General features: G+C 43.2%; 1 protein-coding gene across 1 annotated transcript in view; it reads right to left on the bottom strand.

Moving 5' to 3' along the window:
- Window positions 1–8,111: 8,111 nt before the first annotated feature.
- Window positions 8,112–20,038, bottom strand: part of EXT1 (exostosin glycosyltransferase 1) — a 174,623-nt gene continuing 162,696 nt past the window's right edge. The window contains exons 6-11 of the mRNA XM_054385376.1: window positions 18,979–19,097; window positions 18,157–18,252; window positions 15,221–15,310; window positions 11,215–11,375; window positions 10,057–10,228; window positions 8,112–8,297 (exon numbers count right to left, since the gene is read on the bottom strand). Coding sequence (XP_054241351.1) covers window positions 8,112–8,297; window positions 10,057–10,228; window positions 11,215–11,375; window positions 15,221–15,310; window positions 18,157–18,252; window positions 18,979–19,097 — 824 coding nt within the window. The remainder of the gene's footprint in view (window positions 8,298–10,056; window positions 10,229–11,214; window positions 11,376–15,220; window positions 15,311–18,156; window positions 18,253–18,978; window positions 19,098–20,038) is intronic.

Below are 20,038 nucleotides of genomic sequence, written 5' to 3'. Positions count from 1 at the left end.
ACGATTTTTGGAAAGAAAACCAGCTGATCCTTAATTCCCTTCACCACCATCACCAGCAGAAGAATAGTTAACTGCAGAAAGGAAAGAGGGAGGAGCCCAGGCTGCACAGAGGAGCCACTGCAGCGTGGAGCACCTCTCCATCCTAATGCGCAATAGAAATGCAGGTGAGGTACAAAATGAGCTACCTGGTACTACTTGTACCTGGAGCAGGCAGCTCATAAAATCTGCACAGACACCTGAGTGCCATGCAGAGGAACAGAAATGTGGAATCAAGCACATCATGCAGCTACTAGAATGTCACGGCCACACTGCTCAAAATCTTGAGCAAGTTCTGTTTCTCTCTGATAACATTGTGGATGCAATTAGCTAATAGCTTCAGAAAGGGGAAGCAGAGGCTTGTTGATCAGTGCCAATTCTCTTATCTATCTCCACTCAAGTGACAGCACAATCAGTTTCAGCAAGGTTGTTCAAAAAAGCCCTCAAAAGTGGATTTAGAGTTCAACGGTTATGCATTAAATATTTTGGACCAGATACTCAGTTCTTGTAAGCAAGCATGTCCTGGGGACTGCACAGACCATTCATTCCAGCTAAAAATCAGGTTTTATTCCCAGTGTGTCAGGTTGGCAGGCAGAACTGACACTCACCATGAGATCCCCTTCACCTAACAAATACAACACGGAGATCTCCAGTGGAACTTGTTTTTCCTTGACAGATTACTTTTCTATTAAAACACAGACAAAGGAGGCACAAGTCTCTGCAGTCTCTGAGGACACCATTCATCCAATTTACTTTGGATTTGACCTCTGCTGGCTGCACAGGCTGTGAGGGGTGCATAGCCACAGCAGTGGTTCAGTTCAGCTCAGCACTGCACTTCTGAGGGGATTATCCCAATTTCCCCTGCTTACCTCATTTTGATTCACATTATTGGGCAGCACTGAAGCACACAAACCGAACTGAAACTAAGCTAGAAGGTGCAGATGTACTCCATCCCCACATCTAAAGCACCCAATTCAAGATGTGCATAGCATGAAAGTCATGTTCCAGACTGCAGCTCTATGCCAAGTAGCCTGTGCTAATTGCTAATTTAGATAACAACCTTCTGGTAGCTCCCAGAGATGCACTTAATCCAATGAATTCCACCTCAAGTTGTCTTTGTATGAGTAACATGGTGACAGCCCAAGAATTAAAGTGTTGAAGGAGTAGGAACATTGTTCTTGGATGATTTTCAGGGTAGTATTCTCTGCTTGTGTTGTGGCTGGGAGAAGCTCGTCAGTAGCAAACACCAGCAGCTGTTGGGGTGCTCTGTTTTGGAGGAGCCTGGAGGAAAACTGTGAGCAAAGCAGACTCACCCACATCTTTCATCTTCTTCCTGAGATATATGGCTTCTGTGACTGGCAGATCAGACAGGATGACAATATAAGGACATCTCCCTGCTCAGCCGGAAGGGATGAGGCCAGCCTGGACATCTCTGATGGGAACAAACCAGTAACTGATTCCTCAAAGTTATGGGCCATGGTCCTGAGCCCACTCTGTTATCAGGAACTTTCACAGCATGAGGTTCACCTGACCAGATGTTGCTATCTGTGATTCAGGATCTGTGCTTGGTGTGCCTCTTTCCATCGGCAGAGAGAAGCCAACATGTGAGGTGCAACTTATCTCATGTTAAAGCCCTCATCTGAAACAGGTGAGGAGGATAATCCTGAGCAATGAGTCACTTGTCCACGGACTCTGCAGGGAGAGTGAGGTCCAGCTCTGACAGAGACAAGTGCTTTTGGGCATCTAGGCAGGTGAGATGAATGCAATTCCCCATGACTGTGACAGGCTTCTGATAACCCCTAACAATACATCCGGGTCAGCAAACTCACGTATTCTCAGCCTGCAAGGATCAGCCCTTCCGAGGCCTCCAGGCCAGTGGTGAGATCATTTTTGCACATAAACACTTACAGTGACTCCTTCTGAAAGTCACCATAACCAATCAGACTGTCACGATACAGGGACATGGTCCTGCCACACGCAAGTGACAAGGACTGAATGTTTTTCTGCCCTCAGGTAAGACAGCAAACACCCAGAGCATTGCTGGACAGTTGCCATTGTGTATAGACACTATGCCAAGTAGATCATAGAATCATAGAATCAGCCAGGTTGGAAGAGAACTCCAAGATCATCCAGTCCAACCTATCACCCAGCCCTATCCAATCAAGCAGACCATGGCACTAAGTGCCTCATCCAGGCTTTTCTTGAACATCTCCAGGGATGGTGACTCCACCACCTCCCTGGGCAGCCCATTCCAATGGGCAATCACTCTCTCTGTGGAGAACTTCCTCCTAACATCCAGCCTATACCTCCCCTGGCACAGCTTGAGACTGTGTCCCCTTGTTCTGTTGCTGGTTGCCTGGGAGAAGAGACCAACCCCCACCTGGCTACAACCTCCCTTCAGGTAGTTATAGACAGCAATGAGGTCACCCCTGAGCCTCCTCTTCTCCAGGCTAAACACCCCCAGCTCCCTCAGCCTCTCCTCATAAAGCTTGTGCTCCACCTAACAGAGACACAGCATCCACAGCCATTGCTCAGCTCCAGCTGAGCAGAAAGCAAATCAAGAGCCCTTCATTTAACTACCCTGAACTTGAGACACGTGGTGATCATGCTCCCAAATTTGCATTCTCAAGGGCACAAGCAGGATATGTTATTCTCCCTTCAAAATAAAACCACACTGCAACAGAAAGGTACATCTTTATTAACAACTTTTCAAAATAAATCTGAGGGAAAAAAAAAGTCTTTGGTGACACTATCTATAAAAACAACCTATCTTAGATGGTTAAACCTATGATGTTATACAGGTTAATGAAGTAAACCAAATTGTATGGCTTTTTAAATTTCTCATTCTCTCTCTTTTTTTTTTTCTCTCACTCACACACTTGCTTTAGGTATAATTGCACCATGTTATCAATAGGCAAACAAAGAGGGAGGAACACTTTTAAAAAAGATGTGGCAGCACTATGAGAACATTGGTAGGTAATGCATTAGAAAATTTTTTTTTCTCCAAAATGTACATTTTATACAAAATAAGACTGTATTTCTTGTTTGCTATTTTGTTGTTTGTTTTTTTTTTTTTTTGCTTTACATTTGCCCACCTAAGAATTCCCATTTCAGCTTTCCATTCTCATCACTCAAACACTATACAGATCTTCTTTCAAAATAAATATACAGGACTATGTACAAGGTCGCAAGGCCTATTGGATCATCACGAATCCACTGTGAAATATTCACTTAAAAAACAGCATGGAAAAGTGGGAGGGAGCACCCCAAAGCATCTGATGAGTCCCATAACCCCCCTAATTTAACTACCCCTAATTTAACTCCAACTTAAAAAAAACATGTGTGAAGAGAGTTAAAAAAGAGTGGTATAAAGGCCAGCTTGACTTAGTTTTAAACAAGGGTGAGATGGACACAATTTTGGAAGGTGTGTTTTCATTTCCAGCAGACAACAGCTAAGACCCTCTGTGGGGCAGGTCTCTTCTCAGACCTATCCCCATGAAATCCTGCTAAAGACTGGGAAAATAGCTCTGTCAGGCTGACACCCCTGAAGGCTACATTTCTGCGATAGACAGCAGAGCCAGACTGGAATAAAAAAAAAAAATCACAAAAAGAGCAGACCCTCCCTTGTGGTAAGAGGATGGTTAACTGGAGGAATTAATTGTTGTCATCAATACAGATGACAAACATCAAGCAGACTTTAAATTTCCACATGGGTGGAGAAAGGACACTGGGTTTTACACTGAGATCTTAAATACTTTTTCTTTTAAAACACCCCTAGTCTGCTTCTAGACGTTTCTTTCATTGATTCAGTGCCAAACGATGACTCTCATTCTTGAAATGACATCTTTTTGGTAAATGAGCTATTTTAAAAGGGGCTCATTGGAGAAAGATTAATTTCTTTGTCAAAGTTGGCTCTAAAAACAAAAAAACCAACAAAAAAACCCAAATAGATTGGAGTCTGAAATTGATCAAATCCGTGAGGTTTTCCAATGGGAAAGATCAAAGCGCTCGATAGCCAGGCCTTAGCACATCAGTGTGTTCACTAGGACATTGTTGCAAAGCTTAAACATTCACATCCAGAAAAAGCTATGGGAATAATTAAAGGAGTTTTTCACAAAATAGGAAGAAGGCAAATAAAATCTTGTGCATGCCCAGGGGACTACAAAGACAGCCAGGCACTTTCTGTCTTGGAAGTTTGCTCCTTTTTTTTTTGTGTCACATTTTTCTCATTAGGAAACACTCCTCTAGCAATAGATCTCATTCAAATTATAACTGGGAAGGGTTTCTTTCTCAGTTTTTTTTTTTTACCCCCTCCCTTTAATAAATTACATTAAAAGTTCATCAATTCTGCCAAAATCTAATCCCTACTTTTATTCTGTTTTAATGGCATGGATCTATTCACATTCATCCATTCATCTCACCCCTGATTAAACTAAGGTCAGGAACCTTTATGAAAGGCCACATGCGTAACACTCAGTCAAGTTATCAGGCATTCAAGTACCTGTAAAGTAAAGGCTAACATAGCCTGCTGTTAATGAAAAATAATCATAATTAAAAAGAAAAACCAAACCTACAAAAGGAGTAACAAGGAGTGAACCTTGTTTCAGCACCATCTGAATTAAGGGGAGGAGAAAAAAAAAATAGAGAATGATTAACTTGCACATAGGACATGACAAAAAGATGATTTTGTTCTCTAAGGAAGCAAACAACACAGCTGTATCCAACACAGGGGAGGCTCAGAAGCATGCCTACTGTCCTTACCAGTGTTGGCCAGTAACATCCACACTGGTTGCAGAGCACCAAGTCTCTAAGCTGGATCTGTGTCCAGCTCTTCCCCTGTGTCCCCAGGCCGTGGACATGGAGACCAATGGCCATCCTCAAGACTGGCTATGAGGCACATTCTTTCCTAGAGAGACAGCTGTGCCTGGGTAACGTGCTGCAAAGGGAAATGCTCCTACCTATCTGCATCCCTTCTGGAACTAAGCCTTTCATTGTTCCTTGTTTAATTAGTGGTCTGTAAACAGAGAGGGTCTTGGATCACACTGAGTGAGCTTTAGCACAGGCTCTTTCAGCTGCCCCAAAAAGTGACGGTAACAGAATGTCAAACAGTTTAAAAGCTTGGCCTGACTTGCTGCACTCCAAAAGTGGTTAGCTACTCCCTTTTTCACTAAAACCCCAGCCCACGTGCCCCAAAATGGCAGTCACTAAAACACAGGCAGAACTGTAGTTCTTGGTTTTGTAGTGTCCTCTTTTTCCCTCTTGCCTAGCTACAGGCCATTAACTGCTTCCTAGAGCCGCAGCTGTTCCTGTGGACACATCCACACACCCACCTGTAAGCTGGGACACGAGCAAAGCGTGAGCCCTGCCAACCTCATCCACTGCTTGATGTTCCCTGAAAACTGAGAACTTCTCTAAGGAGGTCTTTTCTAGTCCCTGAATATGCTGCCTGATCTCCAAGAAGAAAAAGCAGCATGGGAGCCACTGAGCCATACACTCTGGAAAATCAAACCATTGTACTTCAGCTGCCCCAGCAGATCAGTAAGCACAGACTTGAAAGCACAGCATATCCTGCTCCCCTCCCTGGCTCTTGCCTCTTTATACATCTCTCCATGTGCTGATTTAACTCTCTAAAATGGCATGAAAAAAATCCAATAAACCACTGGACGGTTTTCCATGATTTCAGACATTTGAACAGGCTCACAAAAGCAACCAGTAGGCACCAGGATGGCAAAAGGTGTCAGGCAAGACTGCATGGCCAAGGGCTGGGAGAGCAACAGGAGAGAGGGGAAGAGCAGCATGTCTTCCTTTCACAGCAGTGTAAGTCACCAGCTGCAGTCTCACGCATTTTGGCAGACTCCTTTAAAGATTTGGTTCAGATTTAGAAGGGTGTGTAGCAAAAGAAGGGGCAATGGCTTTAAACTGAAAGTGGGCAGATTAAGTGTTCAGGGCCACGTTGGATGTGGCTTTGAGCAACCTGGCCTAGTGGAAAGTGCCCCTGCCTAAGGCAGAGGGACTGGAACTAGATGAGCTTCAAGATCCTTTTCAATCCAAACCATTCTATGCTTCCATGATCCTAACACAAAATGTTCCTGCCCTGACCTGCTGTGCTCTGCTCAAATACTGCAATACATACACAAAGCAAGGTGTTCTTTGCATGTCTTTACATGTCATGCTGCATACAAACATTCAGTTGTATGCACTTTGCACTTCTAGAGTGACTTTCTGTTTAGGGATTCTGATCTTACCAGAAATTATTTAGGCTTCACAGCATTCCTTTTATAACCTGTAACCTACAAATAAGGAAACTGAGGCATGTCTCAGTTATGGGAGTTAAAGCTGCATAATAAACCAGAGCCTGAGCCCAAATGAAACTGGTGACAACTCGATCTAGCCTTCCTAGCACTCCAGCTACTCTTCTCCCTGGCTACCTGGCCATCTGTTTACAAAGGAATGAGGTATAGAAAGGCTTGCTGGTCTTCTGGCCACCAGCACTAAACCCCCTTGTAGTAACTTTACCAGAGCTCTTGGGAGCGGCGATTGTTACAGAGCACCCCAAATACACCTCATCAAAATGTGAGAGCTCAAAACATTTTAAAAATGCTTATTTTCTAAACAAATTGGAATAGCATCTTCCTGACCCAAATCACTGCTTTTGTTTTCATTCATCAAGGTAGAGAAGTACACAAAATACGGAAAGCACTACAGAGAAGTAAACAACTGGAATACCTCAATTTAAAAGTACTTGAATTTGAAATGCTAAAACCATTTTAGAGCATGAGCCATGTCAGCGTTTCAGGGGCAGGGTTTTTTGTCCAAGTATTACCTTGCCCCAGTTAATGCTTGGTGCACCCACTGCTGCCAGTATCCCATGTCAGATCTCTAGGAGAGAATTTCTCCACCTATTTGCACTTCAAAAAACAAAAATGAAAAAAAAAAACCCAAAAATCCCAAACAACAGAAGAAAGAAAATAAAATAACAAAAAAAAGAAGCCTGTGCTTTGATTTCAAATAAACCAATTTGTTCCAGGCTAAATTCCTGCGCTGCAAGCACTGACATGCTTGCTTGCTTCCACCAAAACCCCTTTTGCCTTCAGAACAAAGCCATTCCTAGAAATTCAGCTATCACAGCAAAGGAGCACCAGTGCCCTTTGGCAGCAGGGATTAATGCAGGTTGTGTGACCACTGCAGCCACCACGCTGGCCGTGTTGACCACCCCTGTGGAGCTCACCCCTGGGCAGGGCCATTTGCGATGCACCTATCCTACCAGTACCAGCACAGCTCTGCCGTGCATGAAGCCCTCTCTGTGCTCCAAGCCTCACCAGGTTAGTCCTCAGCTGTAGCATTCTTCTCTCCCTTCAAGGCAAGGCTGATTGCCTTCAAAAACAGGGTACCCAACCAGGAGGACCTACACTCTTCTCTGGCTCATTGGGGAATTTCCAGTTTTCCATTCATCCAAAGGACTTTTGCCACAGTGGCTGCTACTGGCTTGGGGAAAAACAGGAGAAGAAATTAAAAAGTCAGAAGTAAATGAGAAATGTGAATACTTCAGTTCTATCCTGCTTGTGCTCAGTTTGGTTTTGACCCTGCTGCATTTTCTCCAAGTGAGAGTCAAGCAATTAACTTTGCAGGGGAAATGAATGAAACTCCATTGACAACCAAATGCATGAAAGAAAGAAAGAAAAGAAAGAAACGGCAGCTTTGAAATATTCACAACCAACACAATTTTGATTAAAGAAAGAACTCTGTTTTTAATAGGTTTTGGTGTTTGTGGGTTTTTTTCCTTTTTTTTTCTTTTTTTTTTTCCTGATCATTAAAAAAGTTTAAACCTGCATAGCAATCATTTCAAAAATAATTATTTAATGTTCCATAATGAAACTGTACACGACCTAGTCTCGAGCGACAGAAGCCTGCCGGGGTGGTTCGACACAAGTCCGGAGCAGCTCACGCCTGGCGCTGGACTGCCGCTGGCCGGGGCTGGGGCCGGGCGCTTGCTGCGGGCAGCACAGTCTGGCCCCAGGGGCCGGCGGTGCGCAGGACGGCTGGGGGCGGCTTGGGCCCCCTCACAGCAGCGCTCCTCAGAGTCGTTCGATGTCTCGATACTTCTTCCTCAGGATGGAGACCTGGTCTTTGAAGAGGACAGGGTCGAGCCTCATCTGAGAGTGGATCAGCGGCATATAGCCAAACCAGCTGGCAAAAGTGTTCATGCAGCTCTGCCGCTGGGCGAAGTGGTCGGGGTCAGCCCAGCGTGAGGCCCGGGACGTCTGTGAGGAGAGGAGAGCAGGTGTTAGACCTCAGCCTCTGCACAGTGAAACCGTGGGAAAGGATGGGCAATGTGGGCTGAATGTTCAGGCTTTGGCAAACAGACAAAGGATAGCCCTGTGGAGAGATAAAGCTCAAACTGGAAGCAATAAGCACTGTTTTGGACACCACCACACCTTCTCTGTAGAAGGTCTCCCAGGTACCCACACGAGTCAGAATTGCTGAATTACTGCCTATACCTCAGGGGAAAGCACAGTGGCATACAGATAAGGGAGTCTACACATTGTGTGATGGTTTTAAGGCTATGCCTTTAAAATTTTCCACAGATCTTCAAAAAATCACAGAATCAATAAGGTTGGAATCTTGAGCAGAAAGTAATAAGAATGCAAATAAGTCACTACTGGGTGTAAAAAAGAAAATGAATGATTATTCTATATGATTCCATTGAAGAGAGAGAAACCTTTAAGATTCAGTTCTCAAAACAAAGTTCAGTTCTCTCTGCAGCATTCTGGCAGGGTGTTTCTGCTCTTCTCTTCTGGCTTTGCTTCGGAGGTAACACACCGGCTATTGACCTTGAACGCTAAGCTCTAACAAGAAGCTCTCTGCTTGTCTTTCCTCCTTTTGCCAGGGGGGTCTGGAGAAGGCAGGGAAGGGGGAGGCAGAGAGACAGTTTTCCTGGCTTTGGCCAGGAGGGTTTTGTGCTGTTTCTGTTAATTGTACATATTTGTACATATTGTAAATAGTGTACATTTGTACATAGTCATTGCATTCCATTGGAGATTGCAGTTTTTGCTTGTAAAATAGAGCCTCCTTTGCTTCCAAACTGAGCTAGTCTGGTGTGGTTAATCTGGGAAGGGACTTTCAACCCACCACACATTGGCATAGCCACTCACCAGTAAAAGATCCAAATAATGCTAACGGAAGAAAACGTGAGGGGGAAATGGAGGGCCCCTTCTTTCTCCTGCCCCTAGTAGACGTGGTACTGTTGGTAGTGCTGATTTCACTTGGCAGCACAGATGGGGGTTGTTTAGGACCTGCAAGTCTGGCAGGAATTGCTGGTCCTCCCATTGCTTGCTCACACAGGCCAGGAGGGAAAATGCCTCCTAATTACCATGCATCCCTGTTACTAGAAGGCAAATCCATTTCTGCAGTGACAGAGTGCTTATCCAGTAGCTGGAAGAGGCTCTAAAGCAAATATTTCATGGCTGCTAGTGCATGATGCTGTCACCATGGGACAAAATGTCCCTTGTGGGAAAAAAACCCACATGAATGTTACAAATTGCCTCTGTTGTGACAGTGTGATATCACACTACATACTTTAAAATAGCACAGGGATGGCCTGGTGCATTGTACTCATTAATAATAATTAGAAATTGAAAACTTCTCTGGAATTTACTTCTGCTTCTAGCATTCCATGACTAGGTCTTAGGTCTAGAATATTTAATTAGAAGATTGGAGTTTAATTGAAATTTAGTCACCACAATCATCAATCAGTTCTGGGAGTTAGGGATCACCATGAATAACTCTGTGTGAAAAAGCTATGAAGAGATACTGTCACGTAGAGTAGACGTTTGCCATTTCTCCTTTTGTATTTCCCTTTATTATAACAAACACATTTAATGTCTAAGGTCTCAAGTTCTGCTAAACTAAAACCTGAAAAAAAATAGACAGAACTGTGTCACTCTGTAAGCCTAACCTAGGAGTCAAAGACTTATATTTTCAATATGTCCTGACTGCTAAAACATACTCTGGATACATTACCTGTCCCATCATGGTCTCCTTATACTGTTTTTTCTGTGTTACTTTGATTGGAGGCAATTTTGTCACGGCTGACACCAAAAAATTCATTAGAATGTCCTCACAATTGGCCAGTTGGTCCACCATATTCTTTAGGCTGGCAGGCAGGTAATGAGTGTACAGGTAGTGATAATATCTGGAAACCAAGAGGAATGTTATTAATAAAAGTCATTGGGCTTTCAGGGATTACAAACTCCAGGAAATTTATCTCTCAGCTGAGACACAAGTTTTGTATTCAACTTCCTTTCTTCTGTCCCACCCTCCAACAAGAAGGGAGAACAAATCAGAAGCTCATAAAGATAGTACACAGTGTTAATGGAGAAACAAAATACATACCTTTTTTTGTAACTGAGTTGAAAGAAATAATGCAGACTTAAGTATCAACATAATACACAATGGAGAGGTAGGAAAGAGAGCACCACATTGCTACAATGTGATAGACAACACTGATGAATTCATCCTACACGTCTTTCAAAACTGTTCAGCTGGAAAGAACTCTATTAAACTGGCCCTCTATCATCCTTCTTGTTGAAATTATTCTCTTCTGGGCCTGTATCAACCCCTATGGCCTGTCTTCTCCTCTAAAATTTGTTAACTTTCTCCCCAAATCTAGAGAGGTCTTTGATCTGCTGAAATCCTAGCAACAGGACGCCAGCTTGTTTTCTCCCTGCAATATGATGATCTGTGATGTGTCCACAGTACTGCAGTTCTAGAGCAGCCAGAAGACTCTGCAGTCTGTAGCTGTCAGGCAACACATCCCCAGAGCTGGTCTGGAAGTAGCCTCCTTTCTGCTGTGCTACAGGCCATTCAGTCGAGCAGTTTAATGAATTTGGGAACTCTTTGAAGTGTGTAATTCCTGATGTTAAAAAGAGCAGTCCAACTGCCTCCAAATACAAGTGACTTCAAAGAGACCCAACAAGCACAATAATGATTACCAGATCCCCAGAGCTAAACAAAGAACTTAAATTATTACCCCATAAAAAAAAGTAGACCCATTTATTATCTTCCCATTTTTTCCCCTCCCCAGAAGAATGTTCTTCACACACATCCCACCCGCCCCACCTCCCCCAGTACTATTTTGTTTCATACAGAAAGGTGACAGCAGATTCTTGGGGTTCTTACTTGTGGTAAATAGCAGCTCCTGTCAATACCATGGAATAGTCATTAGTCCATTTGGAGGTATAGCCCCACCTCTCCTTAGTGTTGTCCCAGAAGTGACTGCGAGCAGGGTAGCCTACAATCCTCTCTGGAAAACTCTGCCAAACTGTAAAGGCAAAATCCACCTGCAGACAGAGGCACAGGCCAAGTGAATACCAAAACTGCTTCAAAAAATGTCAACAAAACCAAATATTACCTTGCCACTAATTTGAAATTCAAAATCTTGGAACTGTTGCAAAACACTAATTCTATGTATTCATCAGTAAATTAAACTGACTGCTTGACATTTTACCCTATAATTATGTACATTTTAATGGCTCCTGTTAAAGGGAGTCTAAAGCATCACGGTATTACATTAACATTTTCAGGCTTGCCCTTTACATATCAAACCTTTTCAAGTTACAGAAAGAATGGGTATAGATGGAGGTATTTATACTTAGCTGCAATACAGAGTGGTAGCAGTTATGTGGCAAGCTAAACCTTTTGCACATCTTTGTGCATCTCACCTACCATTTCATCACTGTCAACACAAAGCTTGGAAAATCAGGAGTCAAATACCTTAAATTACAAGGGTAGCTCAGTGAGATTAAAACAGGCAATCAGTGAGAAGTCCTTTTATATTTTCTATTTTGAGCTTTTAAGGACCATGTAGGTCATACTTTTAAGACTATCTATATGACCAAGAGAATTAAACATGTAGCCCAATAAAGAGGACCCTAACGGTCCCCTGTAGTTAAATGGCTTTAGGAGCCATTTATATATGGCTTATAGACTTTAAGGAAAGTGCTGGACACTGTATGAGCCACAAAAAGATTTCAAATGGTGACAGCAGTGGCTTTAAAAAAAATATTTTATTTACTATATATTATATATATATTTATTTTATATTATATATAATGATATATCATTTATATTATATATCATCATATATAATTTTAGTATAACATATATGTGTGCATAATGTGTATATATATAAAATATATATATTTATTATAAATTTGCTTTGCTGTAGCTATTTTAATAACTCATATCTCTGAGAACTGAAAATGTGTCAGGACATTGCTATCCCAGAATCCCATCAAATAAACTCAGGTGATACCAGGAAAGGGATGACTGGGGTAGATTGCAGAAAACTTGTCAGCACTAGATTTGAGAGGATTTTTGGTAAAAATTACATATAGAATGATTTTTATCACTGTGAAGTTGGTTGGCAGTTCCTCCACTTCAACTCAGATTTTGGACCTCAAGCTAGACCAAAATTTTCAAGAGAGTTAAAGACAATTCTAATTGTCCCAGTCAAACCCAAGCAAATGAGGGCTTTGCTTCTGCACTGCATGCCAAGTTTCCTCCAGTACCAGAGGAACCTAAAACTCTGCTCAAAAATGCTTGAAAAACCTTCCATGAACCCAGCCAAAGTCAAGGGTGTAGAGGTTAGATAAAGAATAGCAGCTCTGAGAACAGCCACATTTTGTGTGATTACTGTCAGGCTTCTCACATTTACAAGTATTTTTATGAAACAGAGGAGCTCCACATGCACTGGAACACAAAGTTAGGGACTGGTTATTTTCTTTCAAGTTGTTTCAAGGAATTTGAGGCCAGCTAAAAAGACAATGTGCACAAACCAGTTACTGTTGTGATAGTTCTGATCTCACCCAAATCAATACCACATGAAAAAAAGTTTTTTTTTTTTTTCCCTGTAAAGGCCTTTCCCATAAAATGTGACATCTGTTTTCTTTAGAGAAGTCTGAGCATCTCAAACTTAAAAAATAAAGCAGCTCGAGTCAGTGCCCTCACTTGTGCTTTCAAGTATCTGTCCTTGTACCAGGCTGAGGCACTCAAGCAACCACCCTAAAAGAAATCTCCTTTTATTAAAAAAACCCAAAAAACAGTCCTCATCCTATACCATCTCCAGCAGCATTATGACTCAGCTGACCAGCAGGAAAGGCCAACCAGGCTGCCAGTCTCTGAAGGGCCTGTATCACTTCTGACCCCTGCTGATGTCTCATTACTCCCCATGCAGACACTGCTCCTCTTGCACCAGCAGCTATGCTCCCTTCTGCTGTGGATGGAAACCCTTCACTATAGAGGGAGCAGAGGATGCTCCTGGTGTGGCTGTGCCTCTCAACAGGAAAGCCACCGTGTCTGATCATGTTTTGAAATGGCCTCTTCTGGGCCCTGAAGCTTTGCTGCCACGACCACCCATGAGCAGCTAGTTTCAAAAGAGGTTTCACACCACCCTCTTCATGTCACTGTTTCCACACTCTGTTTCTTTGCATATGCCATACAATGGGGGAAGTGAAGCAATAGAAAGGCTCCAACTTCTTCAGAGCCACCAAAGACTGCTGTTGACCCTGGAACCCTGGCAGAGACATGACAAAGCTGCAAGATGGTGCCTGCAGGAGACAGCCAACTGGTTCTATCTGCAGCACAGGGGCCAAGGGGCTCATAGAGCCAATGCCCACCATGCAAACACACAGTATTGCCTGCAAGCTGCACACAGAGAGAAGGCAGCACTGAAAATTGTGTGTTGTCTCACACAACAATAAATATTTATGTTTCAGAATGTTTAGGGTAAAATACAGTGAGCCAGATGATAAACATTATTTATTACATATGCATTCCAGAAGCCTGAATGACTCCAAAGTTTGGATGATGACTAAATACCAGTCAAAAAAACCCCACCCCCCAAATTTTCATGGAATTCACAGGCTGGACTGCTATAAATACCACCTCAATGCAATGAATTTCCAGAGAGGTCTTACCATGGCCCCCTGGGCAGCTCTGCCAGGACCCTTCATCCTGGGCAACAACCTGCTCAGTAGGAACTCCAGCCCTAGAATCAATGCCTTTTACTGGATTTGGGTGTTACTTTTTTTTTGCCATGCAGGGCTTTGCACATGAGTGCTTTGGCAACAGCCATATTCCTTCTCATCTAGCAGAAATTACTAAGCTGCAGTCTAGGAATATTGGTACCAAGTAGGTTCAATGCCAACTATTTCTTCCATTTGTGCAGCAGCAGAAGGCTATTATGCTCCTTCTGGAGCAGTCTAACCCAAGGAATCCATACTGGGGAGAAACAGCATTTGCAATCTCATCCATTTTGAACAAATGCAGTGACATCTTAGGGCATATAGCAGTGACTGGTGACTAATGTTAGGTATTTCATCACTGACATAAAAGCAATGTTAGTATCATTGAACTATTTCCACCACTGACAAAAAAAGTGTTTTTAATAAAGGTGAAGAGGGGAGAAGGGAATGGCTGTGAACATGGAGGGGGGAGGGGGAAAGGGCAACCAAAAGACAATCGAGTTTTTCAAGCTATTCCCTGGCCATCATTAAAAATGTATTTCCCAAATATTGCACTCTATATAAACTGTCATCAGTTTCCCCTGTGGTTCTCAGGAAGAGGTTCCAGAAATCAATACTCATCCCAGTTGTAAAAATTAGGTTTCTACAGTATTTTTCTTTTCCTAGTGCTATCTTGCTCTTGGCACAAACAGTCCCAACACCTAAACTAGCAAAGATCTCCAATTTTATGGAGTGATACCATGGTGAAAGAGCATTCCTCAGTGAAATCTGACATTAAGGTGGCAGGACTATTGCTTGGAGTGACAGCAGTCCCCTGCTTCTGACACCCCTTCCTTCCCCATCTACACCCTGCTGATGATACAGGGGGGAAAAAGGCTTCCCCAGTCAGAATAGTGAGAGCAGAGTATTAAAGCTGACTGCTCTTGGCTGCCTGCAGCCGCCTGCAGCTATGTTACTAAAATAATGAAGGACAGAAGAGCCATATGCTAATGATGAGCCAATTAACCAGGGCAAAAAGCTCCTCTGAGGGCAGGCAGTGGCAGGGTTGCTGAAACAAGTGCAACACTTTGAATCTGAGGAGGAAATCTTCCAACATTTGCTCCCTAGCAAAGGCAAGGGAAGAGGCTGTCTGCTGTGCTCCCAAGAGCAGAGCTCCCTACCTCAGTGGTTGAAAGCACGGTGTCCTCATCCAGGCTTAGCACGGCGTCTGTCACTATGTTGTCGTAGGGTAGGAAGCGACTGCTCATAACCTGTGGGTACCCAAGGCAGGAAGGGGAGGGAAAAAAAAAATACTTGAAGGATTCGTTCAAAGAGAAACACTCCATTTTATTCGTTACTCTTACCTCCTCTTGTCTGAGGCACACCATGCATCTCTGTCAGATGGAAAGGACACTTCAACCCAAGAGCGAATGGCTATCATTTCTGTCACCCCAGCAGTCAGTCTGTATCTTCTGTCTGAGGAGTAATTTCTGAACAGACCTTCCTCTTTGGGGCAGGCTGCTTTCCTCTGGCAACAAACTGCAATGGTTCATACTGAGAATCAGATGTACCTGCAGCTTCTTTAGGGAGGACATTTTACCTTGTAGCTAGCACTGTCTCTGCTTTTCTATGAGGTGTGAGGATCAAAGATAGTGAATGCTGAGAAGGACTTCGCAGCATTCATAAGGTTACACAGCTGGGAAGCCAAGCAGTCCAGGATGTTTTGCTGCCAGGATGGCTCCCCTGTAAGTGGTACAACTCTTTATTGCTGTGATATCCATAGGGAGCTGCTGTCAAATAATGCAACACAACCCACCAGAAAAGGAGAATTTGCTAAAGAACTTGGGTATCAGTTGAGCTTCACCTGCATCAAGAATTACATTGGCATTGTAGCATTTTAAAAAGTCACATTCTTATGTGACATAACTACATCTATAAAATCTATAGGTAGAACAAGCTGTTAAAAACATTGGCAGGACAGTTCTCAAAGTAATAGAAAATAGATAGGAATGTGGGATCAAAAAGATGACAGCAAGAAATGAGGATCTACATGCTTTCTTTAACAGACTAATTAGCACCTTTTAAGAACTGATGAATAGTAACAAGGACACAGCATTATTTGTTTCCCTCATTTGCTAGGAAAAAAAAAAGGCCTGGATAGTTAGTAGATTTCTTTTCCGATTTATTATGCCAAGAAAACACTATAAAGACCAGGTCCAGTAAGAGGAAACCACTGACTGTATGGAAACAGGGACACAGAGAACTTTTACTTGTCCCTCATAATGGATGTAGTCAGTTCTTCATCCCCTGCAATCTGTTTGGCAGCAAGTCTTTGGAATCTATGCCTCAATTCTGGGAAAACTCTGCCTCCATAATCAGTATATTCATGGTGTCTGTCTGGAGAGTATCCCTTCGTCACTGTGATGGCCTTGGTCTGGGGAGGTAGAGGCTGTGAGGAAGAGGTGATCTGCCAGGGATTTATGGTTTTGCTTTGCTTGCACTAAGGCAAAGCAGAGCAAGCAGCCAGTGGAAGAGCCATGTTCACATCCAGGTTCTTTTACAGACTGTGCAAAGTGTCAAATAATACAACAGTCTGGACTGACCATATATTTGTTTTTGTAGTTAAAGCTCCTTTTGGTAAAATGGGTGTGACAAAATATCTTGATTTCCTGGGGAAGAGTGAAGGTTAGGTAGAGGCAGACCTTTGTGACCACCTGCACAGACCAACTGTGCCTGCCAGTACACTTCAGTTAAGTCTGAAGATGAAAAGCAGTTCCTTTGTGCAACCTTCGAATTGCACTGCTTGGGCTCTGCAAGCTTTGTCCAAACAAACAGCTATTCCACAGAAGCAGCCATTTGGCATATGTTGGGATATTAGAGGGAAGAGACTGTCCACTATAAACACACTTTTGTGTACTCAGGAGATTCATTTGTAATCTAAACATTGCCTGGGGCCAATTTCTACAAACACTGTAGAACTGGTCAGAGGTTTTCTCCTCTCTCACCTCCACAGGTTTTCCAAAAGGAAAGAAAAAAAAAAAACCACAATGTTCCTAAGGCTCAGAAATCACTACAGCCTTTCTTGGCCCTGGAGCAACTATCCTGACACTGTTTACATGGCTAGCTAAAGCCACAGTCATTAGTTGCCAACCTTGCAGAGCTCTTGCTTTCCCCTTTGTGATGGTTTAAAACTGTCTTCTTAATTTTTCTTCTCAAAGTTCAAGGGAGGGGGGGGGGGATTTCAGCTCCCACACTCTTACACCCTTGTTAAGGTGACTGGGGGAAAAGACCAAAGGCAGGACTATAAATTCAAAATAGGATCATGCAGCCAAAGCTCAAGAGCCAGCTGACAGAGGACACTGCAGAGGGGGCCAACCCAAATCTGCCTCAGTTAAGAGTATGGAGGCAAAAAGTCTCAGGCCTGCATTTGGAAAGGAGTTATACACTTCAGCATGGATTGTTAGAAAAGCACCAAACCCCCTCTTTTCTCATCTGGGTAGTGCCTGTTTCATCTTTGTGGAAATGTGAACAAAGAAGTCTGTTGCACAGCAAAAGACGACATGACATGGTGGCTTTGTTCCCACACAAGTGTCCCTTGGCCTTTCCTTTTTCTTTCTTTGTGGTGGTATCCCATCACTGGCAGCAGTACCCTACAAGGCCACAAGAGAAGGTATTTTTTTCATAGGCAAATTAACACCATTCCTTCTCCTACCTTCCTCTGCTTGTGAGTACACAACTGACCCACAAGTCTTGCACCTGACTGCTCAGACCCAATGAATCCAGATGCATTGCTTCCATGCACATCCCTCTGCATGTGAGACAGAAATCCCCAAAGATGGGGGTCAGCAATACCTACTCTCAGGGCCATTTTTCAAAACTAGCTCCCACCTGTGAATCTTGGATTCATGTCATTAATTGCCATGCTGATGGCTTCTCAGAGCACGAGGTCTCTTACATGAAACACAAATCTGTGACCAAGTTGGTACAAAAGGCCAAGGAATAGAAAGGAGTTGTCAGGCTGTGGGAACTACAAAGCTTTCATCAAAGCTGCTGGTGAAATAAATTCTGGTCCCACTGGAGAATACAGCAATCTTTTACCATGCTTTCCTCCACCTACCTTACTCTCTCCTTCAATGACTATGACAGGCACAGAAGTGGCAGGCCAGCGGTGTTTGGCTGGGAGGGGTTTATCACAATTCCATAAAACAATGATCTGAAAGAGAATATTGGACCATGATCAGAGACCTTTGTGGCAGTGCAGTCCCAACCCTCAGATCTCCAGATAGAAATGTTAAATTCAAGTTAGTGATTTCAAAATCAACAACAGTGATACAAATCTGTATAAAAATAACACTTCCTACAGTAATCTCACCCATCCTGACTATTTACAGTATATGTTCTCTCAGGCAAACATAGGCTAGACAGGAATTCAGGAAGTCTCTATCTCAGTCAGGTCATACGGATGTCACTGATTTACTTTGGCTCTCACTAAAGGCTAAACCATTTGTGACAGTCCCCAGCAAGAGGGTGCTCCTATTGAACGCCCCAGGGTCTCTTTCAGAGAAGGCAAAATCCAGGCATTGCTGAGCCGAAAGACACAGCAGGAGGAAGGAATATCACACAGGGGCTCTTGAGGCACAGACATTCTTTTGCAGTTTGCAGCACACACAATTCTGATGTTTAAAAAGCAGTCATTATTTTACCTGCCCCATGAAACAAAGGGGTTTAATTACTGTCTCTATTCCACTCCCACTATAGTCAGAATTTTTGTTTCCCATGCACACAGGAAACAAATGATAGAAATCTCAGAGAAAAGCAACATCAAAATTTAAGCAGGAGGTGTAGACAGGACTGAGAAGATCTGAAGTCAGTAAGTTCCTCACTCCTGGAATAGTAGTTCTGCCTCCGTTCTGAGCGACAGTCAAACGGCACTGCTTACCTGTGCACAGTACTGGGACTTGGCTACAGCAACCAGGAGTTTGAGCACAGGCTGAGACTGGGAAACCAGGGGAGTTACTGCATGGATAACGGCAGTGAATGTGGAAAGAGGCTTCAGACCTGAAGAAATCGGTGTTGAGTAAAGACAAAATTGCCACAGTTAGTACAGATTAAAGGACTTTGGAGATGGAAAAATACTCTGTACTTAATGTAAACCCTGCCATGTTTTTGTTAGGCCATCTCCTTTCCAAGGATCCAAGGAGATCACAGTTCCCTTTAACTCCCACACCCTCTAAAATCCCTGACTCCAACACAGTTCCTGCCTTTCCTTACTCACTATTTCCACGGATGTCCTGCAGTCGCTTTCTTTCGTCCAGCTTGTCCCATAGATAACACTGACATCTAGTTTGTTCCAGCAAATGTCTTTCTTGACACGGGCTCTGTTTTGCTGCCTGGCTATCAGTGCTCGATGTTTTTGACAGATTAGTACCTACACAACTTCCAGAAGCTTGTTCAGTTTCCTCAGTTCCATTACACTGTCAGATTGTTTTTTTCTCTTTCTGGGTCGATCCTCATCCACATGCATCTTCAATTACCTCCTGAGCTGAGATAATTCTGCTTGCATCCTTGCCTTCCATTCTGAGATTTTTGTCTTGCTATGATTTCCTTTTCTGCCTGAAATAACAGATCCTACTGACATCTACTCTTCATTACTGCTCTCAAGCTCATCTAAATTCATCTGTGTGGGGTCATAATCATTCTTCATCAAAATTTCCACAGGAACCTTCTTTTTCCTTTCTGACATGGTAACTGTGAATTTTTAGCAGGTAAGCTGTACAGATCCACATAACTGTGATGGCACAGGCTGAGCCAAAAGTAGCAGCAGTCTGGTAAGGAGGATCACTTCAGCCTGCAGGCACATTCCCCTGCAAAACTCATAATTTAAGCTCTGCTTTAGGAAGAAGCCACGAACCTAAGTTCTATTTATTCCTTCTAGTGGTATCCATAGGAAGACATGGTACAGACAATAAATCCATACCAACTATGCACTCCAATAACAA

The sequence above is a fragment of the Indicator indicator genome, chromosome 12, assembly GCF_027791375.1.
Source record: "Indicator indicator isolate 239-I01 chromosome 12, UM_Iind_1.1, whole genome shotgun sequence".
Lineage (NCBI taxonomy): Eukaryota > Metazoa > Chordata > Aves > Piciformes > Indicatoridae > Indicator > Indicator indicator.
This window is presented reverse-complemented; position numbering and strand designations above follow the sequence as displayed.